Source organism: Eublepharis macularius, chromosome 2 (assembly GCF_028583425.1).
Source record: "Eublepharis macularius isolate TG4126 chromosome 2, MPM_Emac_v1.0, whole genome shotgun sequence".
NCBI lineage: Eukaryota > Metazoa > Chordata > Lepidosauria > Squamata > Eublepharidae > Eublepharis > Eublepharis macularius.
The window spans coordinates 79,315,940-79,337,207 of record NC_072791.1 but is presented as its reverse complement, the minus strand read 5'-3'; the positions used below and the strand labels follow the sequence as shown (position 1 = coordinate 79,337,207).

Below are 21,268 nucleotides of genomic sequence, written 5' to 3'. Positions count from 1 at the left end.
AAGGAACTGAACAGTGGAAAGCGAAGCGCGATGGGAAGGGAGAGTGACCGTTTCCCCGTGTCGAAAGTGCCGCGGCGGATGCACAGATGGCTGTTCCTCCTCGAACGGATGAAAACAAACAGCAGCGATGGCGGCAGTGACAGAGGCTGCGGGTGACTGGGGATGGCCGCGGTTGTGAGGCGCCTCCTGCGCCTAACGAAAAGGTTGAGGGCGTGGCTCCGCAAAAGTCGAGCCGGACAGACAGGAGGCCCAGGGTTGGTCGCTCAGTCGCACGAGGGCCTCGAAAGGGCGCCGCAGCCGGACATCCACTCGCAGGCCAGCGGCAGGAAAATTTCCCCTGTACAGAATCGCCGCGAATTGAGCTGTGTCTTGGCCTGTACACCTGGGGCGGAGGCAGCGACGCTTCTTCTTGTTTCCCTGGCTGAGAGACCCGGGCCATACCCTTCAGCTTGCGCTGCTAGAAGCCTTGACCCGTGAGGGGGTTGGATTGAGCGTTGAAATTGTACGTAAGAAATAGAGGCAAGAGCTGAAGACTGAGGGCCGCACTGCAGAAGTATCCTACTTGGTTCACTAAGGCGACATTTCTCGGCGCCAATTAAAAAGAGCCCCTTTCATCGCCATCCTGGTCTGGGGATAAGAAACCCTTTCGTGCTCTAGGAACCGAGGAGCTCTACAGGAGGAAGAAGAGGCATCTTCCAGTCCCCTGGGTCAAGGAGAGTAGTGAGGAGCTCTTGTGAGGCAACTGTGGGCTTGGCCATGCAGAGGGGGCTTGCCTCGTCCCCGGAATGAGACCCCTAGCCCTTTCCTCAGCCTTTCCCTTGCAGGTAATCGAATCAAATAAAAACATACCCACACAAACCCTCATGTGTGATTGTGTTGGAGTAGAGTAGGGGTTTGTTGCTAAGGATATTAAGGAGAGTGTTTAGGTCATGGACTTCATACCACTTGTCAGTATAAAAATTATTTGTGCTGAAAATAAAAGTTTAGAGAGGATACAATGCTCTCAACAATAAGTGACTTGTCTGGTGCATACTCTTGGGCTAAAATCCAGCTACTAGAATAGTTTTGAGCATATGCAATAAGTGTGGCTATAACAATGATTCTCATTTTATGAATGTGTAAAAATTGAACTTTATTTTAAACAATGCAGTGCTAATAGCTTTTGACTAGAATTCTATTTGAAATTGAGTGTTCTGGCAGAGTAGCTATAAAGGTAGTAGGTTGTGGGTGAGTTTACAGTAAATATTTGAAATAAAAATGTGCCAGTGACTGTATAGCCAATTTGATAATGAATATATCTTGGCTAACAGCATGTCGCTACATCCCATTGGTTTAGTGGGACTTATTTTGGTTTGTTGAGGTAATCGTTAATCGTGTTTTCTCAGAAATCAGCCCCACTGAATTCTGTAGGATTTACTTTCCTGTAGCTAAACTTAGCTTTGCCACCCTAAATTACTTATATTAACCTTGTCCAGTTGAGCCAAAAGGTAAAAAAGAAACAAAAGGCAAAGTAAGTGGGAAAAACCTAATCAAGTCCAGAAATAAAAATATTTTAAGGGGTATGTAGTGTATTTTCCTCCTTTAAAATGATGTAATAAAATGTGAATTATGATTGAAAACTATAGGATTTTTTTAAGTGATACAAACACACAGATCAAGTTTTCTTTAAAAATTCTTAGGGGACCTATGAAACTCATGGGGATGGAGATCTCATCTCCCCTATTGCCCCTTCTCTCTTCCCAGCCGTTTCATTCCCTCCTTCTGTTAGTGGTGTTTTCCTCCAAACTTGCATTGGCTAGAATTGCCTAGGCCCAGGCTGTACTGCCCAGGCTAGGCAGACCCACAGTACAGACTGTCATTTTGTGAGATCTCAGTCAGCATTCTCTATTTGCGGGAGAGTTAACCCCCTCAATTGCCCTTTAAGTTTTGAGATTTTTCTGGAAACCTAAGGGTTCCCCTAGATTTGGAGAAAAATCTCCCCTATGTGCACATGGCCCCATTTTACTGATCTTTTGATCCGCGTTCTAGAGCCAAGTTTGGATAGATGCAATTATGTGTGCAGTTTTCAGAATCAGATTGCCAAATCTTTATGCAGCATACTTTGCTCTCTTCTTGTGGTATGACCATGTGGACTTTTGATCTAATGACCTTTCTAAACTTTTCAGTCAACAAAGTTACTGAAGTTATGTGAGATTTTGAGACCTTCCCCACAAAGACCTAAACTTTCATAAGCTCAATGAAATCTCAAGTATAGGCATGTTTAACTTTTTATTGAGAGAACCAGTGTGGTACAGCTGTTAAGAGTCTTGAACTTGTGTTCAGATCCTCACTCGAACCATGAAACTCAGTGGATGACTTTGGGTCAGTCATTCTCTCCCAGGCATAACCTACTCAGAGGATTTGTGTCAGAGAAAACAGTGTGTTCCACCCTGACTTCCTTGGAGGAACAGTAGAACGTAAATGTGAGAAATGAATGAATGGATTAGATTGTTCTGTGCACTTTAAAGGTACCTCTTGCACAGACAATTATAGTCCAGTCAGACTTGCTGGATGTTGTGATAATATTTAAATGAAAAAATGAGAGAAAATGTGCTTTGCGTAAAATACAGCTTCATATACTAGCTGCTTTTTTCTCCTTATATTTCCAATTAGCTCAGGTGGAAAACAAGAAATGTGTTATGTGCCTTTAGAACACTGTTTAAAAATTCTTCTGTGTTCCATTGTCTTAAAGATAGTAATTTCGGAGAATTTGGGAATTTAGTGGCAAAAAGATTTGTGGGGGGGGGTTTGTTAAAATGAAATGTGTCTTTGTACATTAGAATTTCCTTATGAAACAAGATAGGGTTGTTTCATGTTTTACATTTCTTCTTTACGAGGATTATCTTTCTCTTTATCCTATTACTTGCTATTTTATCATTCACTGTCACTTCTATGGAGATTACTTGTATATCAGCATTTCTTTTTCTGATATCCAGAGGAGTTAGCCATGTTAGTCTGTAGTAGCAAAATCAAAAAGAGTCCAGTAGCACCTTTAAGACTAACCAATTTTATTGTAGCATAAGCTTTCGAGAATCAAGTTCTCTTTGTCAGATGCATGATCCGAACTGGTCAAATACAGAAGAGGAGGGGAGAGAGGGGAGAAAGAAGGGGACATATATCACAAGGGGACAGGATGCAATTAGCGGGGAGGCAACCCAAACAGCAAAGGAATGTTTGCGTTGCCTCCCCGCTAATTGCATCCTGTCCCCTTGTGATATATGTCCCCTTCTTTCTCCCCTTTCTCCCCTCCTCTTCTGTATTTGACCAGTTCGGATCATGCATCTGACGAAGAGAACTTGATTCTCGAAAGCTTATGCTACAATAAAATTGGTTAGTCTTAAAGGTGCTACTGGACTCTTTTTGATTTTTCTGATATATCTCTTTTTTATATCTGGTCAAGAAATCAGTGTTGTTTGGTGTGCTCCATCACTTTCTTCAGTCCAGTGTGAATAACAACATTTTAGGGGGGAAATGTGTTTATTATAGTAGTTTGTGTTTCATACTATAATAATAGCTATATTTGCAAAAGTTTATACAGTGCTAAATAAAGGAGCTTAATTAGTATTGTTCCTCAATACAGTTGGTCTTAACAAGTCCAGATTGTCAGTTTCTGTTCAATGGATCTTCTGTTCAATGGATCTTCTCAAAATATCCGCCCCAATCAGACCAGGCAACAACAGATTCAGTAAACGGTTTTATTCAGGAAATCCAGTACAACCAACTAACATAAGGCAATTGCCGAGAATGACTGTTTAACTGTAACAATGCTGCCCCTCCCCTTTTCCTACAGAATGGAACTTTTGCTCTGACAGCCTTTCAATGCTATTTCCATACAGCAGTCCTTATAGCACTGCTGTAGTGGATTGGGTTGGGTGGGACCACCATTTCACTAGGGGAGGATGGGGTCTGCCTTCTCTCTGGGCTGCTGGTTTTTCGACCCAAAATAATACTGGGGGGGGGGGGTTCTTGGCAACTAACACACTTTTTTGAATTGGGAAAACTGCAACTATGTAACTTTCCTACCTTCTATGACTGACAGGTTAACCCCTGTCATACATTAAACTGCAATTATGTAACTTCTCTACCTTCTATGCCTGACAGATTAACCCCTGACTGACACAGATGCATGTTTGAATATTGGCACTTTATGTCCGGCTATTTCTTGTCAGATTATCTTGCTCATATATGTTTGTTAAGTGCCATGAGCTGGCTTAGGTCATTTTTAAATTTCATTTAGAGTTGGCTTAAAGACTAGAGATATTAACTGCCAAACTGTTTGGACCAAAGTGAAGTCTATAACTCTGAAATCTGTAGTTTCTATGGTTGATACTGAATATGCAGTGCTAAATTTGTGGTATGTGAAAAGTTTGGGCTGAAGCATCTCTAGGTGCTACAGCCTCTGCCTTCTAATCATAGATGTGTAGCAACTATTTGTGGTCACTTAATGGTACACAGGTAGCAGTCAGCACAAATTCAGAAGCATTTCCTTCTCAGGTTCCATTACCCTCATGTTGAAAAAGATTTAGGGTTGAATCCTGACCATCAGTTACACAAAGGAAGTTCCAAGCATATCAATTAAAAAGTCTGCTGTATCGTGTTTTTACTTTGCAATGCAAGATCTTACAACTGTTCGAACAGTTGCAAGAGGAAAAAACTTGTCAGCTATATAGATCATTTCATATTGTTGCCTGTAATCTGGATAGGCTATAAAGACAACTCAGGCGCAGAAACAGGAGGTGGAGCTTCTGTTAAACATTCCATTCCTTGCCAAATGTGCATTAATATAGCAACTGCAAATGAGGAAAAATAAGTGCAGATAGCCACATATTGTACATCCACATTACATTAGGTATACTTTCTAGATGGCTGGTCATGAAATACAGGAGGCCTATGTTTAATGTACATCTTAGGGGAAAGGTCACTACATTTCAGTGGGCTTTTAGTGACTGGAATAAAAATGTCAGCAGTCCCAGTTCAGTTTTTGAAAATGGTATCATAGGGGGCAACTTACCACAAAACTGAAAACAGAACTGCTTGACATGTTAAGGAAGTTTTGGGTGTATACCTCTATATACTGAGAGCCAGTTTAGTGTAGTGGTTAACAGCGTGGGACTTTCATCTAGAGAACTGGGTTTGATTACCCACTCGTCCACTTGAAGTCAGCTGGGTGACTTTGGGTCAGTCACAGCTTTTAGGAGCTCTCTCAGCCTCATCCACCTCACAGGGTGTTTGTTGTTGTAGGGATAATAATGGCATACTTTGTAAACCACTCTGAGTGGGTGTTAAGTCATCCTGAAGGACAGTATATACATCTAATATTATTATTATTATTATTATTATTATTACTGCATCTATCTACAGTATTCCCTGTAATGTATAAAATTTTCTGTTCATGTTGTATTTTATTTCCATGTACACTGCAAATGCTGAAGGAACCTGGGGCCAACCATGGTTCTTCACGGCATACACAGTATGCACACAATCCCCCTTTCTATTTGTAATTTTTACACATAACAAGAAATGTTCTGGGAATACATTATTTGAGTGTGTACCTGCTGGTGTTGTCTCATGAATGGCAGATACCTGAGTCCTTGATCGACTTCTTAGTGCAAGCGAAGTCCTCGGCCAACCCACACTCCTTGCTCCCTCTCTCGTACCACATCTTGAGTAGGTTTACATGGAGCATCTTCCGGTGCCACCATCCAGCCCCACACTGGACCTCATAGGTAGTAGGGCCTAACACCCTCCTTATTGGGTACAGGCCCCTCCAGGGATCCCCTTCCTCTCTGGAGAATGCTGTCTGGTGCACCAGGACCTTCTCCCCAGGTTGGAAGGTCCTCAATCGTGTCCCACGGTCATATGCAGCCTTTTGCTGCCTCTGCATCCCTGGGCCAGGCATCGGGCGGCCTCCCCTTGAGCCTGCCCCCCTTTCTCTTGCAGGTGCTGTACATGCTCCACCACAGGGATAACGGGATCCGCTGCCCAGGGACCCCAGTGTTCCTTCAGCAGGGAGAGCATACCCTGTGGCTTGCACCCGTAAAGCAACTCAAATGGGCTGAATCCAGTTGACGCCTGAGGGGCCTCCCGGAAGGCGAACAGCAGTGGGTCAGTGTATAGATCCCACTGATGGGGCTTGTCATGTGCCATTTTCCGCAGGGCCTCCTTCACGATCTGGTTGAGGCGCTCGGCCAACCCGTCAGTTTGGGGGTGGTACACGGAGGTGCACACCTGTCGGATCCCTAAGTTTTGGCAGAGATGTCGCATCACCGCCGACCAGAAGGGTCCCCCTCGATCCGTCACGATCTCTGCTGGTAGTCCCACCATTGCAAATAGTCGTAACAGAATGCACACCACCCCTGGTGTTTGCATCGTCTTCAGCGGAATGACCTTGGGAAATCAGGTAGCATAATCTACTATCACCAGGGTGTAGCGGCATCCCCGGGGGGTGCAGGGCAACATCCCTACAAAGTCCATTGTTATACGCCAAAAAGGAGTTTCAATTACAGGCAGTGGGGCAAGCGGGGCCCTGAGGTGTTGTCGTGCCGTCCCCCACTGGCACGTGGTGCAAGAGCAGCAGTGGTCCTTCACATCCGTGTTTACTGATAGCCAGAAGAAGTGCTCAAGGAGCTTCACCTGGGTCTTATGAGGCCCTAGATGGGCTGCCCAGGCACGCTCGTGGGCGAAGCAAAGAACCTCAGCGCGGTAGGAGTCGGGCACTAAGACCTGCCGGATCTTGCCTTGCCCATTCGGAGCTCTGGCCATACAGACCTGTACTCCTTGTTGCTTCTCGATCCGTGGCAATTGCCCTGCTTTCCGCTCATTACACACCTGCCCCTCTTCCACTGCCACAGCGTCTCGTAGTGCCTGTAGGGACACATCCCTCACCTGCACCTGCAAAACTCGGGGTCAGACGACCAGGACGGCAGGGCTTCCCCCCTGTTCCTGTGGCCCTCTTGGGCGGTGCTGGGCCCAGTGTCAGGGTCACCTTCTGTTTCCCCCCTGTGCCTGCAGCCCCCTTGGGTGGTGCTGAGCCTGGCGTCAGGGTTGTCTTCTACCTCTGCTTGGAGGACCGCCATCATCTCTAGCGCCCCCTGGAGAAGGCACGTGAAGTCCGGGACATCTTGTCCCAACAGTACCAGGTACGGCAGGTTGGCTACCCTGGCCACCTCCATGTGGTGGGGGGTTCTGAGGTATTCTAGCACCACCGGGATGAGGGGCCACCTCTGAGCGTGGCCTGATATGCATGCCAGCTGAGCCCACTGGTGAACTGGTAAATCCAGTGGTAGGAGGTGGGCCTGGACCATCGTCAGGGAGTTAGCTGAGTCGATGAGAGCCTGTAGCCTTTGCTGGCACAATACCACCAGTGTGAATAAGCCCAGCATCCCCTCAAGCCCCATTGCGGGGCCCCGTGTGGTCTCCCATGCAACTGCATACTCCTTCTGACTGCGGGCCTCCCACAGCTGCTCGAGCTCCTGCACCAACGTGGCCTGGGCTTCTTGGTGTTGGGCGGCTAGCCACTGCCAGACCTCTTCCTAGCATCCCGCTAGCCATTGTTGGAGCTGGGTGAGGTCCATTCCAGTAAGTAGAGTCCCTTCAGGAAAGACCCAGCGCGGACGAGAGTTACCCGTATGGGCCACCTTGTCAGGTTCCTCCCCGGGCACCACTGTGCCATGTGCCAGCGTGCCTGATCTTGACTCTGGGAGGTCAGTTTCTCTCTCTGCAGAAGGAGGGGGGTGTACATCACCCTCACTTCCCCCTCTCAGTCCACTCGCAGAGTCCTGGCTGTCTCCCCTTCCCGCCTTCCAAAGCCTTCAGCCTCCTTGTCTCCTCCAGGCTCACTCCTCCTCTTCACCATCTTCCATGCTCTCCCTCCTTTCAGCACCTCTCTCCCTCTACCACACTCCATCATGCTCCTACACAATCCACACCCTTCTCCCACTTCCTACTCCTAACTCACCACCACATCTTGTGAGTAAACTTTCCTTATATCCCTTCTCCCATTCCTGGCTCCACCTGCCAACCACACCCCCAGCCCTCTAGCCATGGCCCTGGCCATCTTAGGCAGCCACACCTGTGGTTACTTCGCTGGCTGCTCTGGGCAGTCACACCTGTGCCTTCTTGCTGGCTGCTGGGCTTCCTCTGCTGAATGCCTCAGGCAGCCCCATCTGGGGCTGCTTTGTTCCCAGCCTCATCTGGCTCTTGTTAACTCCCTCTAGCCTGCCTGCAGGTTGGGGCGCGGCCCTGTGCTGCCTTTCCTCCACTATGGGTAAGGTTGCCAGCTGGCTTGCTGCCGGCTGGCCGTCCCCACATCTTGTGCCCTCTCCTACTGGTGGGGTCCCTTCTTGGCTGTCCTCACTCCCCCTGTCTGTGCTCCTAGGCTCCCACTGGAGGGTGGGGCTAGCTGGCTTCCACCTACCTCATCTGACCCTCTGAGGCTTTGGTGCTTCTCCCCCTCCCTCTATCGCTGTCGGGTTTTGGACCGGTGTGTCGGTTGGGGTGGCTGGGTAGCTGTCTCCCATCCCCTCCTCCCAGTAAGTCTGGGGGCTGAGCCTCAGACTCCAGACAGTAATCTGTATTACTATAAGAAAGAAAGATGGCTGACATTAATTCATACCTCCTTTTCCTAGAAATAACAGCGTATGGGACAGGATTGTCTATTTCTTTACACCTTTTATTTCAATGTAATCATCAACAAGGAGGAAAACAATAGAGGTGCCAGAATAGAGAATAAAGAAAGCAGCAAGAAGACTTTAACATTATGGCAAAAGAACACTGGAAATATTTTAGAACAATGTTTTCTAATCTCCCGCAGTTTACCAGTACAATTAGTTATAGGGCCAGTGCAACTTATACTGCATTATACTGCATTAACTCCAATGTAGCTAGAATGTATCCTTCAGTCTCGCAGCAGAGAACATATATTTATAAAAAGACCCAACTGCAGGGAGCTGAGAGCATAATAGCTGCATTATTCTACATCTACCAGTCAGGGAGCTTAATGTTGATATCGCTCCCTGTCAACTATATATGGAAGCAGCCAACCAATGTAGATCAATGCTGGCATGCTTCTCTGATGTCACCTTGCCCTTAATCTCATTCAGAATACAACAAAGGGAACACCAGAAACACAGCACCCTCTTTTGTGGCCAGAACTATGGCATATCCCATAAGAGCCCTGTCACTACTGTAGAGATGGATTTGAATCCCTTGTTGTGCATACACAACATGCAGTGAAAGGAAGTATGGTCAGTCCAACCAGGTCACCTAGACACTGCTATGGCTTACTTTGCAGAGGAATCCCAAACACAGATTAAAGCCCAGGAGAGAAATAAAGGTTTGAGGATCAGACAAGGGTCAAAAGTATTAGAACAGCAACAAGAGAGCATATGACTTACACAATTATAGAAGGCATTTCTGATTAGTTTTTCAGTATCTTACTGGGGAAGAGCATGGATGTGAAATGCAGGAGTAGTAAGGAAGCCACAAAAAGTAAAGTTTGACTTTTGGTCACAAAGAAACCAATAGTAGCAAAACAGAAAGAGGAGGCAGACTTCTGGTATTCCTTTCAGCACACACCCAACTAGATATGGAAGGCAAAGACACAGCATGGGCCATGTGAAATCCTCCAGTGGCCTTGGTACCAGAGCTATCCATATATACCAGGACAGGAAAGACTGCAGAGAAAAGCAAAATGCTGTAGAACCATACACGCGTTCCATGCCTGAGGTCCCCAGTTCGAGTCATACCTGTAGCTAGCTGCAACACTGCTTTGCAAGGCGTCCCAAGCAAATTGCTATAATAGTAGCAGTGAGACACAGGAGATCTCAGTGACCACGTAACAGGCTAAATTGAATGGTAGGGTGGGGTCATCATAAAGAAGGTGTGGTGTAGGTGGACTTAATTCAGAATGTGATTCTGTATTTAAAAGTTATGAGAAATGCTGCAATTTGAATGTGTTAGTTTTTCCGTCAAAAAAGGATAAACAGGAGTTTGCAGAAAGGTTGAGAAAAGTTGAATCTTATGAACCTAGAGCACAAGGTATGTGTGGAAGCAGGTCTTTCCTTTTTTCCTCTTCCTAAATTAGGCAGTTGTGACTTGTGAAAAGGCACTGCTGGGTTGCAAGCGATTCCATAAGAAACAGCAGTAGGGAAGGGGAAATCAGGCAAATTGCCTTTCCTCTTTCTCCAGTGGAACCTCCTGCTTCTGACAGGAGTCCACCGATAGAATAGGAAGAAGTTATGATTTCACCTCATTTTCCCTTTTTAGTGCAGCTCTACTTCTGACACCATTCTGTCTTCTTATAACTATATATGAGGAAAAGTATGGAAGGTGTAACAGCCAGTTTGGTATAGTGGTTAAGAACACAGAACTCTAATCTGGAGAACCAGGTTTGATTCCCCATTCCTCCACTTGAAGCTACCTGAGTGACCTTGAGTCAGTCACAGCTTCTAGGAGCTCTTTCAGCCCCACCCACCTCACTCGGTGTTTGTTGTGGGGATAATAATAACATATGGCTGTTGTGGGTTTTCCGGGCTGTATTGCCGTGGTCTTGGCATTGTAGTTCCTGACGTTTCGCCAGTAGCTGTGGCTGGCATCTTCAGAGGTGTAGCACCAAAAGACAGAGATCTCTCAGTGTCTCTCAGATCTCTCAATCTCTGTCTTTTGGTGCTACACCTCTGAAGATGCCAGCCACAGCTGCTGGCGAAACGTCAGGAACTACAATGCCAAGACCACGGCAATACAGCCCGGAAAACCCACAACAGCCATCGTTCTCCGGCCGTGAAAGCCTTCGACAATACAATAATAACATACTTTGAAAACTGCTCTAAGTGGGCATTAAGTTGTCCTGAAGGGCAGTATATAAATCGAATGTTGTTGTTAATTGATAGTGCTGTTTCTTTAAATGGTCTCTCAAAATTATATAATACTGTTTACACAATAAGAGAAATAAGATCTATATTTTGTCAGATTCTGAAGCTACATTGTGGGCAAGCAGACATGCATTGTTCCTACCACATCTCGGGTCAAATTTGTTACCTCCCTTTTTGTTCTACATTGTGTTTAACCATTCACAATTCATTCTCGTTCTTCTGTGCAGTCATACATGGGACTGTGCATGTGCAGATCTGCCAATCGGTAGTTTCTAAAATTCCTCTAGGGGTCATCTGCCCCTTCCCAGAGTGCAGGTGCACTTATTTCCCAGTGACACAGCCTGCTGTCTGGAAGGAGCAACACCCTCAACCCTCAGTTCCTCTTTTGCTGCCAAATGGAGAGGGTCTTCTTAGCGATCTTCCATCAATTTTCATCTTCACTTTGATGAAAGAAGAGAGACATTCAGAACGGCTGAGAAAGCTTTATTTAAAAAATGCACTCAGTGTAGTACAAAAATGACTAAAACAGACAGGCACTTGAAAGAGGGGCATAATGTTAACTTGTGCAAATGCTGCCAGAGCTTCACCCTTAAGGGCAGAGCAGAAAGACCTACCAGGTTCAAGGCCACTTTATAGGAACAGGCATTGTCAGCTTTGGCTAACCCATCTGCTAAATCAGCTAAGTTCTCTGCTCTTGCGGAGCTCATCCATCGATCAGATCTGACTCCTCTGGCCGTCATGCTGTCAGAGGCTCCAAGCCCCTCAGATCTGGAGACATCACTTGATTTTGAGTGCACCCAGCTCATTGGATCCAACTCCATCTCAGATCCATCAATTGGCTTCTGACATTCCAAGTCCATTGGAACGCGCAACATCAAGGATCCGATAGCACCATCGAGCTTCAAGCACTCAGAGTTCATCAGCATCAATGGCCCCTTGGATCCGGCAGCACTCTGAATCTAGAGAATCATTGGATGAGACGGCATGAATCCCATCTGTAATGCCTGCCTTCGCAAATCTGAATTTGTCTCTGTCCCCAGTTTGGCATAGATCCAAAGAAACTGAAGGGCCAACTCCAGAGTCTCTGGAACCACAAAAAAAGAAGACCAAGTCTAAATCAAAACACTGCAAACTTAAAAGGAGTTCCCACAGGATGCAGGTTATAGACCTGGAGGTAGTGGAGACCCCACATACCCTTTCTCCTCACTCAGGTTCCTGTTCTGTTTATTCCTCAGAAGAGAAAGTGGAATTATCCCAAGAACCCTCCTATACAACCCTTAGAAGGCAGGAACAAATCTCTCACCAAAGCTGCTGTGCTCACAGATATCCAGCTTGGTATTGGAGCACCTTCACCTCGGGAAGTAGACTGGGGTGAAAGTTACAGAGCAGAAACTGTAGGATCTGCTTCCAACTTTACACATCCTAGGGTGCACCATCGATAGCACTCCATCCCAAAATCATCTGTGGCACTTCATCTGTCTGAATCAGACCAAGAGCTCTACCTGGGAGAACAGAGCCCAACTCTACCATCTGAGCCATCACCAGCTGAGGCTGTGGGAGATAGGGAACCTGTTTCTTCTATAAATGACTTTCAGCTATACACTGAGCAAATGCTCAAATGGCTAAATCCTTGGACATAGACATGGCTTATTCTGAATCAAGACCCAAGAATAAGATACTACAACACCCTTATTCAGGGAACCCGACCAATATTGCGTTCCCCATGATTGAGGAGTTCATAGATTTAATGTCTATGCTATGCCAGAAGGCAGCTTCTATTCCCTCTACATCCGAGAAAGCCGAAGGGCTTTACAAGGCCAAGGAAGACAAATGTCCTTTTTTAACTCATTCTTCTCCATTATCGTTAGTTACAGAGGCAACACATTCAAGACACAGGCAGAGTCACCACATCCATGGTTGCTAGGATGGTGTCATCAGGTAGGTTGTCAATGGACTGTATTTTCCTGAGGAAGTCAGTGGTGTCCCGTAAATAGCTGGGTGTGCTGGTGGCATAGGGCCTGAGGATAGAGTCCATGTATCCTGAGACTCTTACCGTGATAGTGTCTCTTCCTGAGACGATGGGGCGTCCTGTGTTACCCGGATGACATCTTCATCATTTGGACCCATGGGAAGGAAGCTCTTGAGAGATTTCATCAAGACTTCAATAACTTTCACCCTACTATCAACCTAAGCCTGGACCACTCTACACAACAGGTACACTTCCTGGACACCACTGTACAACTACATAATGGACGAATAAATACCACCTTATACCGGAAACCAACAGACCGATACTCATATCTACATGCCTCCAGCTACCACCCTAAACATACCACTCGGTCTATTGTCTACAGCCAAGCCTTACGTTACAACCGTATCTGCTCCAATGCTCTGGACCGAGACTCACACTTAAGAGATTTACAACAAGCATTTTTGGGACTACAGTACCCACCAAATGAAGTGAAGAAACAAATCAACAGGGCCAGACTAGTACCCAGAAACAGCCTGCTCCAGGACAAGCCTAAAGGAACTAACAACAGAACACCACTGGTTGTCACCTATAGTTCCCAGCTCAAACCCATCCAACGTATCATCAGTGAGCTACAACCCATCCTGGAAAATGATACCTCTCTCTCAGAAGCCCTGGGTGGAAGACCTTTCCTTGCCTACAGACAGCCCCCCAACCTTAAACGACTTCTCACTCACAACCATGAATCGGCCATCAGAGTCACCAGCACAGGTACCAGGCCCTGCAACAGACCCAGATGCCAGCTCTGCCCCTATATCTACCCAGGGAATACAATTACAGGACCCAATGGCATCAACTACACTGTCTCTGGCTCTTACAGCTGCTCATCCTCCAATCTGATATATGCCCTCATGTGCCAACAATGTCCTTCTGCTCTGTACATTGGACAAACCAGCCAACCTCTACGCAAAAGAATAAATGGACACAAATCTGACATTAGAAATGGAAACGTCCAGAAACCAGTGGGAGAACACTTCAATCTACCAGGACATTCCATCAAAGACTTAAAGGTCACTGTAGTTCAACAGAAACCTTTCAAAAACAAAATCCAACGGGAGGCTGCTGAACTGGAATTCATATGCAAATTTGACTCTGTCAAGCTGGGACTGAATAGGGACTATGAATGGTTATCACATTACCACAGGTAACAGATTTCCTTTACAGAGGTGGGGTCTGGGGGAGCTCAGTGGTACCTGGCGTGGGCTTTCGGGAACCACAGATCTCTTTGTCAGATGCATCTGGCAGGGAGAGCTGTGGTTACCGAAGGCCCATACTGCATTGGAATTGGATGGTCTAGCTGTTTGGCTTCTACAAACTAACAGGGCAAACTCCTTTGAAGCCAACTGATACACACACCAAAAGGAGATGTTTACATATACTAGCAAAGGAATGTTTTGATTGCTCCCTCCCCCTCCCCCCCTAATTGCCTCTTCCCTCTCTTGCTCTTCTGTGTTTGACCAGTCTCTGTATCAGGCATCTGACGAAGAGAACTTGATTCTTGAAAGCTTATGCTAAAATAAAATTGGTTAGTCTTAAAGGTGCTACTGGACTCTTTTTTGATTTTACTGAAGATAGTTTCCAAATTTCACAACTCACAGAATGAATACTGCCTGTATTTTTTCCTTTTCTGATGTCTGAGACAGAGAGGACTGTCCATACTCTGGACATGAGGAAGACTATACTCTTTTATTTAAATCATACTGCATCGTTTAGGACAGATGTCCAACTTTTTGTTTGCTATGCAGGCCCAAGTAAGGGCAAAAAAGCTACTTCTCAAACCATTGTCAGATGGGTAGTTCGGATAATTAGGATGTGTTATGAATAAACTGACTTACCTTATCCACTGGGAGTCTATGCTCATTCCACCAAGTCACAGGCATCTTCAGCAGCCCTATTCAAAGTGGTTGTAAAGAGCAGGTACACCCTCTGGTCCCATCCTGGGTGCTGCTAACAGCCACCCTGGGTTCCAAGCAGCACTTTAGAGGAGTGAACCTCACTGTTTCACATAAGACCCGCCCTGGGTCTGGGTTCTTAGCCTGGAGGATCTTGCACAAAGCAGTCAGACACTCGAGCCACAGGCAAAGTAGTTATTTATTAAGTCAATAAAAGCCACTCTAGAGACAACAGCAATGGCAATAAATAATTTAAAAAAACCACATCTAACTTGGGCTAAACTTACGAGACAAGAGAGTACAAAATCCTGTGCTTGCCATCGACCGGGCCACCCTTTCCCCCCCGCCCACGCCAATCCTTTATCTTAATGAGGAGGAGGAACCACCTAATCTCGGCTCAACCCAGGTGCATTCAGTTTGCTAACTATCTGCCATTCTAGACAGTGGTTCCTTTACAAGACATCGGTAGAGCCACAACATGGACTTCAGCTGATACCTTCATCAGGCACTATGCCCTAGATGTACATAACAGGAGGGAAACAGCTATGGGTCAAGTGGTCCTGCAAACACTGTTCTCATGAAGAATGCACTCCTCCTCCATGGATAAGTAGCTTGTTAATCTCCTATGTGGGACTGCACAGAAGACCGACAATGAAAACAGGATTGCCCTTACCTGTAACTGTGGTTCATTGAAGTCTTCTGTGCAGGCACACATGCCCCTCTCCTTCCCCACTGTGTGCTCTTCACTACTTACCTGGAGAATCTGGTGGCTAAACTGAGGGTCAGGGGTGTCACTCCACCCAGAGAGCAGACTGTTTCGGTGGGAAACAAGCTGTGTCTGCACTCTGGGAAGGGGCAGGCACCCCCTGGAGGAATTATAGCTATAGACCCTACTGATTGCAGACATATTTAATGTTCATATAGTACATTATAACCCTTCAGGGGCTTTCAACATAGACGAATACTGTTTTCCTTGTATTGCAACTGGAGGTGGAACAGTGGCTGGTTTGTGTAAGGATCCCTAGGGAGTTTATGGCATAGGTGCTTGGAGTCAGGGGCCTCTTGTCTCACTGCTTTCACTTTAGTTGTTCCACTACACCAACTGTAAATTCTGCTGGAGTAAAACTGGCATCTCTAGATTAGTGATAAAGGGATAATTTAGTCATCAACCATCAATGGCTACCACATTTGTGTCCCCCAGCCGCTATGACACTAAGAGATGTACATGGTAGTTTGTGCCACATCTCAGTTTTGTTCCACTAGACTGTTTGAATGCTAAATCAAAAAGAGTCCAGTAGCACCTTTAAGACTAACCAATTTTATTGTAGCATAAGCTTTCGAGAATCAAGTTCTCTTCGTCAGATGCATGGTACAGAAACTGGTCAAATATAGAAGAGGAGGGGGAGGAGAGAGAAGATGCAATTAGGGGGGGAGAGGGAGGATGCAACCAAAACATTCGTTAGCTAGTAAATGTAAACATCTCCTTTTGGTGTGGGGATCAGTTGGCTTGTGTGAGGCTTCAAAGAAGTTTGCCGTGTTAGTTTGTAGCAGCAAAACAGCTAGACCATCCAATTCCAATGCAGTATAAGCCTTCGATACTGCGTTGGAATTGGATGGTCTGGCTGTTTTGCTGCTACAAACTAACACGGCAAACTCCTTTGAAGCCTCACACAAGCCAACTGATCTCCACACCAAAAGGAGATGTCTACATTTACTAGCAAAGGAATGTTTTGGTTGCATCTTCCCTCTCCCCCCCTAATTGCATCTTCTCTTTCCTCCCCTCTGATGTCATGAGAGGGCTAGGAGGCAGCATTTCCTGGGATTCGTGTGTGTGTTCTCCATTGAACAGTTGAAGTACAGGGGAAGTTTGAAGTGACAGCTTTGTAGTAATTTCCCTGCTGGTGGAGAGGATATAAGCCCTTCCTGCCCAGTACTGAGGAGGACTCTCAATCAAAAATAAGGCTTATGGGACCTCTTTCCTAACGAATTATTGCTGAAGGAGGATTTACTTCCATCCCTGCCTTTGAAGAGGCAGAACTGTCTACAGAGCTTTTGGCTCCTTCATTAGCAGCTCACTTCATAGGGGAAGCAGTATGACCCACCTCTACAGAATCCAAGCAAACAGTTATTCCTCTTGTCTTAGGACAATAGCAAAGATGTTCTGCAAGACCTGACATGGCATAAGGTAGCCAGAAGATGCCTGTGGGCATCTTCGTTACACTGTAAAAATACAATAGGTTTTCTTAAAATGCACATAAGAATAAAATGTTGGTTATTTTTAGTACATTCAGCTTAAATGAAATGTGATTTATTCCTGTCCTGATTACTGAATCAGTTCTGAAAAGACATAGATTGTCATTATTAGAAATGAGACCTTTACTAGAGTATATTTCTTCTAGCTTAGTAGTGTGTTTAATGTATATCATAAAAATGTACTCGGGTAATTAAATGTATATGACAGCTTGTCAAGCATTATCTTCTTAGAATAGTTTACAAAAGTTCACTGGCTATCTTGTTGTTTTTAAATAATACAAGAGGATGTCATGCTCTTTGAATCTAGAAACCTAAATAAACATTAGGACATCATGCCTCTTATCTCTTTCAGATTTCCATATGCAATGGATACTGATCTCAGTTCTCAGGACAGGAAGGATCTGGACAAGTTCATCAAATTTTTTGCTTTAAAGGTAATTTTTGTTGTTGCTTATGTTGTGTCATCACCACTGGTTCTGCATCTGTATTGCAAATACTGGAATTTCCTACAGTTATCTCTGTGCCCTTGTTCATACAGTGAGTAGTACAAAATTTAAGTCTTAACAGCATTTTGAACTGAGTCTTCACTCTGATTGTAAAAGTATAGAATATCATATGGAACAATCAGAAATAAGTATTTCATTAATACAGTAGTATTTCTCTTAAGTGTGGGTGCAGTTGACCTTTTAAGATGCTGATGAACTTTAGATGATCTGTTAATAGATGTGGACATGAATATATGGTTTCTCAAGGACATTCTGTTAGGACTCTGACACTCTGAATCTCAAGCATATATTTGAGCTTTCAGTATGAAGCAACAGAGTTTTCTGAAGTGTTCTGTGCATTTTGTAAAGAACATAAAGAAACTGAGGCTGGGATGATATATCCGTAGGAACAAAACAGAGAAAGATGAACTAAATCCAGATGGCAAAATTAAAAAAAATAAACCGAGTAACATGCAAACTACTTGATGGCATAACTTCTTCAGGTTCAAGGTGATTTTTCCCCTATATCTAGTTTTTGATTAGGAAATTATTATAGCATTGTCTTGATATTACCAGGATGGCTACTTAAAAATTGCTCTTTTAAAAATGTGCATGCTTGTCATTGTTACACATCAGGGCTACAAGGCTGTAACAGGAACAAAGTCATATTTCTCTCTTGTTTCTGCATTCTCTTTAATCTCTTTACATGAGTGTAGCACTTTAAGGGCCCTGAATGGGATGAGAACAGCAGTTTTTGATGACTCAGAAATCAATAAGTATGTAATGTAGTGGTCAGAGTGTTGGACTAGCATCTGGAAGACCCATGGAAACTTGCTGAGTGACTTTGGGCCACTCTTAGCTTAATCTACCTCACAGTAGGATAAAATGGAGGAAAGGAGAAAGACAGAAGCTACTTTAGGTCCCTATTGGGAAGAAAGGCTGGGTATAAATGAAGCAAATAAAAATAAATACATTTTCTTTCAGTCTGTCCAAGTGATTGTCCAGGCCCGACTTGGAGAAAAGATCTGTACTCGATCATCATCCTCGCCAACAGGCTCTGATTGGGTAAAACATATTCCTTTGAACGATTTCTTGACTCTGTAATTTGTTGTGGTCTGTTATGATACAGGAAACTCTAAGAAGAAGTTTAATATTAGTACAATAAAAAGCTAGTACATTTCCCAGATAGTTTATTATTTGATTAAAGTACTTCTATCCCATTCCATCTCAATGTAAACATTCCTGCAAAGGCTCACAATAGTAACTGTAAAATTGTATTTAAACAATATCTGAAATTAGTTCTTAGCTGATATTTGCCTAGGAGATGTTAGACACTTGTGGCACTTGAGAGGAGTTGATAGGTCAGAAGGACAAGAAAGAAAAAAGAAGTAGTTATCTTCCTGTTCTACAGTAATATAGTTGGAAAGACTGCAAGACAGCTACTAGTACTCTGCAGTTTGCAACAGTAGAAAATTTTGTGTTTGGAGATCTCATAAGGTTTCTCAGACAAATTCTTGAAAAGTAAAAGCACTTTTTATTTTGCAGTTCAACTTGGCAATCAAAGACATACCAGAAGTTACTCATGAAGCAAAAAAAGCCCTGGCAGGACAGCTACCTGCTGTTGGAAGGTCAATGTGTGTGGAAATCTCACTCAAAACCTCTGAGGTAAAGCATAAACAAAATAGTGGTATTCTTTGCCATTTTTATCTTTGACATGTGCACCGGAGTTTTTTTTGGGGGGGAGTTTTAACATGTACTCATATCATGAAATTTGTGATACTATGGTTTGTTGACCATGTTTGGGAGACTAAAAATACATAAAAAACAAGATCATTTTACTCTTGAAAGCTCACTCACCATCTCATTATCACAAGTATTATCCTCCACTGAAGGTGAATCTCAAGAAGATGGATTTTGGCCATTTGAATCATTAAGGATTATGCAAAATGACATCACAATCACTCTTTCACCAGAATAGTTTTTCAGCTAAAACCAAATTATTATTTTTTTTAGAAATAGGTACCATATGATAGTTTAAATGCTTAAATATAGTCATACTGAAGCACAGGAGGGTCTGACAGACTGGTGAAGAAGTCAACATTTGCTGGACAGCCAGATATTTTGAAGATCAATGACAAAAGAAAGCTGTGCTTACCCTACAGGGGCAAAAACATGCTAGTTCCTGTTACTGTTATCTGAATCTAGCTCCAAATCACATGCAACTTCTTATGGGGCAGCTGTGGACCACATTGAGTTGAATCCAACCAGCTTTTCCATTGGTGAAAAACAGAAGTGGGGAGTACCTTTTCACCACCAAAAACCTGTTCTGGGGCTCATGGGATCTGTTTGGACAAATGCACTAAGATTTAATGATATCTGTTTGTTTAAACATTCCTTTTTCCATAACAGGGGGATTCCATGGAGCTGGAAATCTGGTGTTTAGAAATGAACGAGAAGTAAGTGTGTTGATTTTGCCTGTTAAGTAAATATGTCAAGGCTAACGCAAAACAGAATTATACCCTTCTAAATCAATGGGATTTCAAGAGTGCAGTTATGTTTGGCACTGTCGTGCTAAACAGATGGCTCTGCCAGTGCCTAAGTGCATAAGAGATTTGGTTCATCATCAGTGACTTCCGTTTCTTTGCTTATATTTTTATGCACATAGAGAAATGTGAAAGTAAAATGCATCTTTGTAATGTGCAGAACATTTATTCTGCAAATTCATATTTACAGTCTGTTTATGACCAAGACAGCTTATTTTCTAGTCATTTCTGACACGTTTCAAAATACAAGTAAAGGAAATAACATGGAAAGTTACCCTAAGAGAAAAATCAATCAGCATTACAAAAAAAATGGCCGTAAGAGTAAAAGCTACAACAGATAGACTCAGGAGCAATCTACAGAATTTTGCTGGTAATTTTGAAGATGGTACAGCATAGTAGTTAAGAGAAGGAGCTGTTATCTTGAGGCCCCTAATTCAAATCTTGCCTCTGCCATGAACTCTCTGGGTAGCCTTAGGCAAACCACTCTCTCTTAGTTTTCTCTGCCCCGTATGGAAAAATATTGGGCTATTTTAAAGGCTGTGGAAAGGATTTCAACAAGATGTATAGAAAAATGCTTTGAATGCTGAAATTAATATTAATGCAAAATGTTGGTTTTGTGATTATTAACAAAAACATGATTGTGTGAAGAATCAAGAACTGGATTATGAAAATGACAGAGTTAGCGGAGATGGCTAAACTTACAGCTTTGATCGGAGATAAATCATTGTCTTCTTTTTTGGCTAACTGGAAACCCCTTATTGACTTTGCGTGAAATGTGGGGAAATGATCTGATAATTTGTGTTTTTAATTTTTAAGAAGATAAATCTGGGAAAAAAATAAATGGAAGGCAGAAAAGGAAATTTTGGAGAGATTAAAATTTAAAGTATGATGTTTGCTAAAATAAGTGTCGTAGAGAAAAATGGAAAATGAAATATGTATTGTTTTCTTTTATTTGTAATTTCTGTCTTTTTTTCTTTTCTGTATGCTTATTTCACAATTTCTTTCTCATTTCTTTGCCCTTTCTATTGGGCTTTTAATTCTATTAATAAAATATGAAAAAAAAGAAAAACAACAGAAGGGCTGTAACATAAGGTATACAAAAAATTATTTATAAATGGGGTTTTTAACTTTAAATTAATTCTTAAAAATTTAAATT

At 43.8% G+C, this 21,268-nt stretch overlaps 1 protein-coding gene across 7 annotated transcripts in view; it reads left to right on the top strand.

Moving 5' to 3' along the window:
* The first annotated feature begins 115 nt into the window (after positions 1-115).
* ATG13 (autophagy related 13) overlaps positions 116-21,268 on the top strand; it is a 52,914-nt gene continuing 31,761 nt past the window's right edge. For all 7 annotated transcript variants that reach the window (XM_054971184.1, XM_054971188.1, XM_054971187.1 and 4 more), the window contains exons 1-5: positions 116-824; positions 17,437-17,518; positions 18,554-18,634; positions 19,115-19,234; positions 19,979-20,025. In XM_054971184.1, coding sequence (XP_054827159.1) covers positions 17,450-17,518; positions 18,554-18,634; positions 19,115-19,234; positions 19,979-20,025 — 317 coding nt within the window. In that variant the 5' untranslated portion in view covers positions 116-824; positions 17,437-17,449. The remainder of the gene's footprint in view (positions 825-17,436; positions 17,519-18,553; positions 18,635-19,114; positions 19,235-19,978; positions 20,026-21,268) is intronic.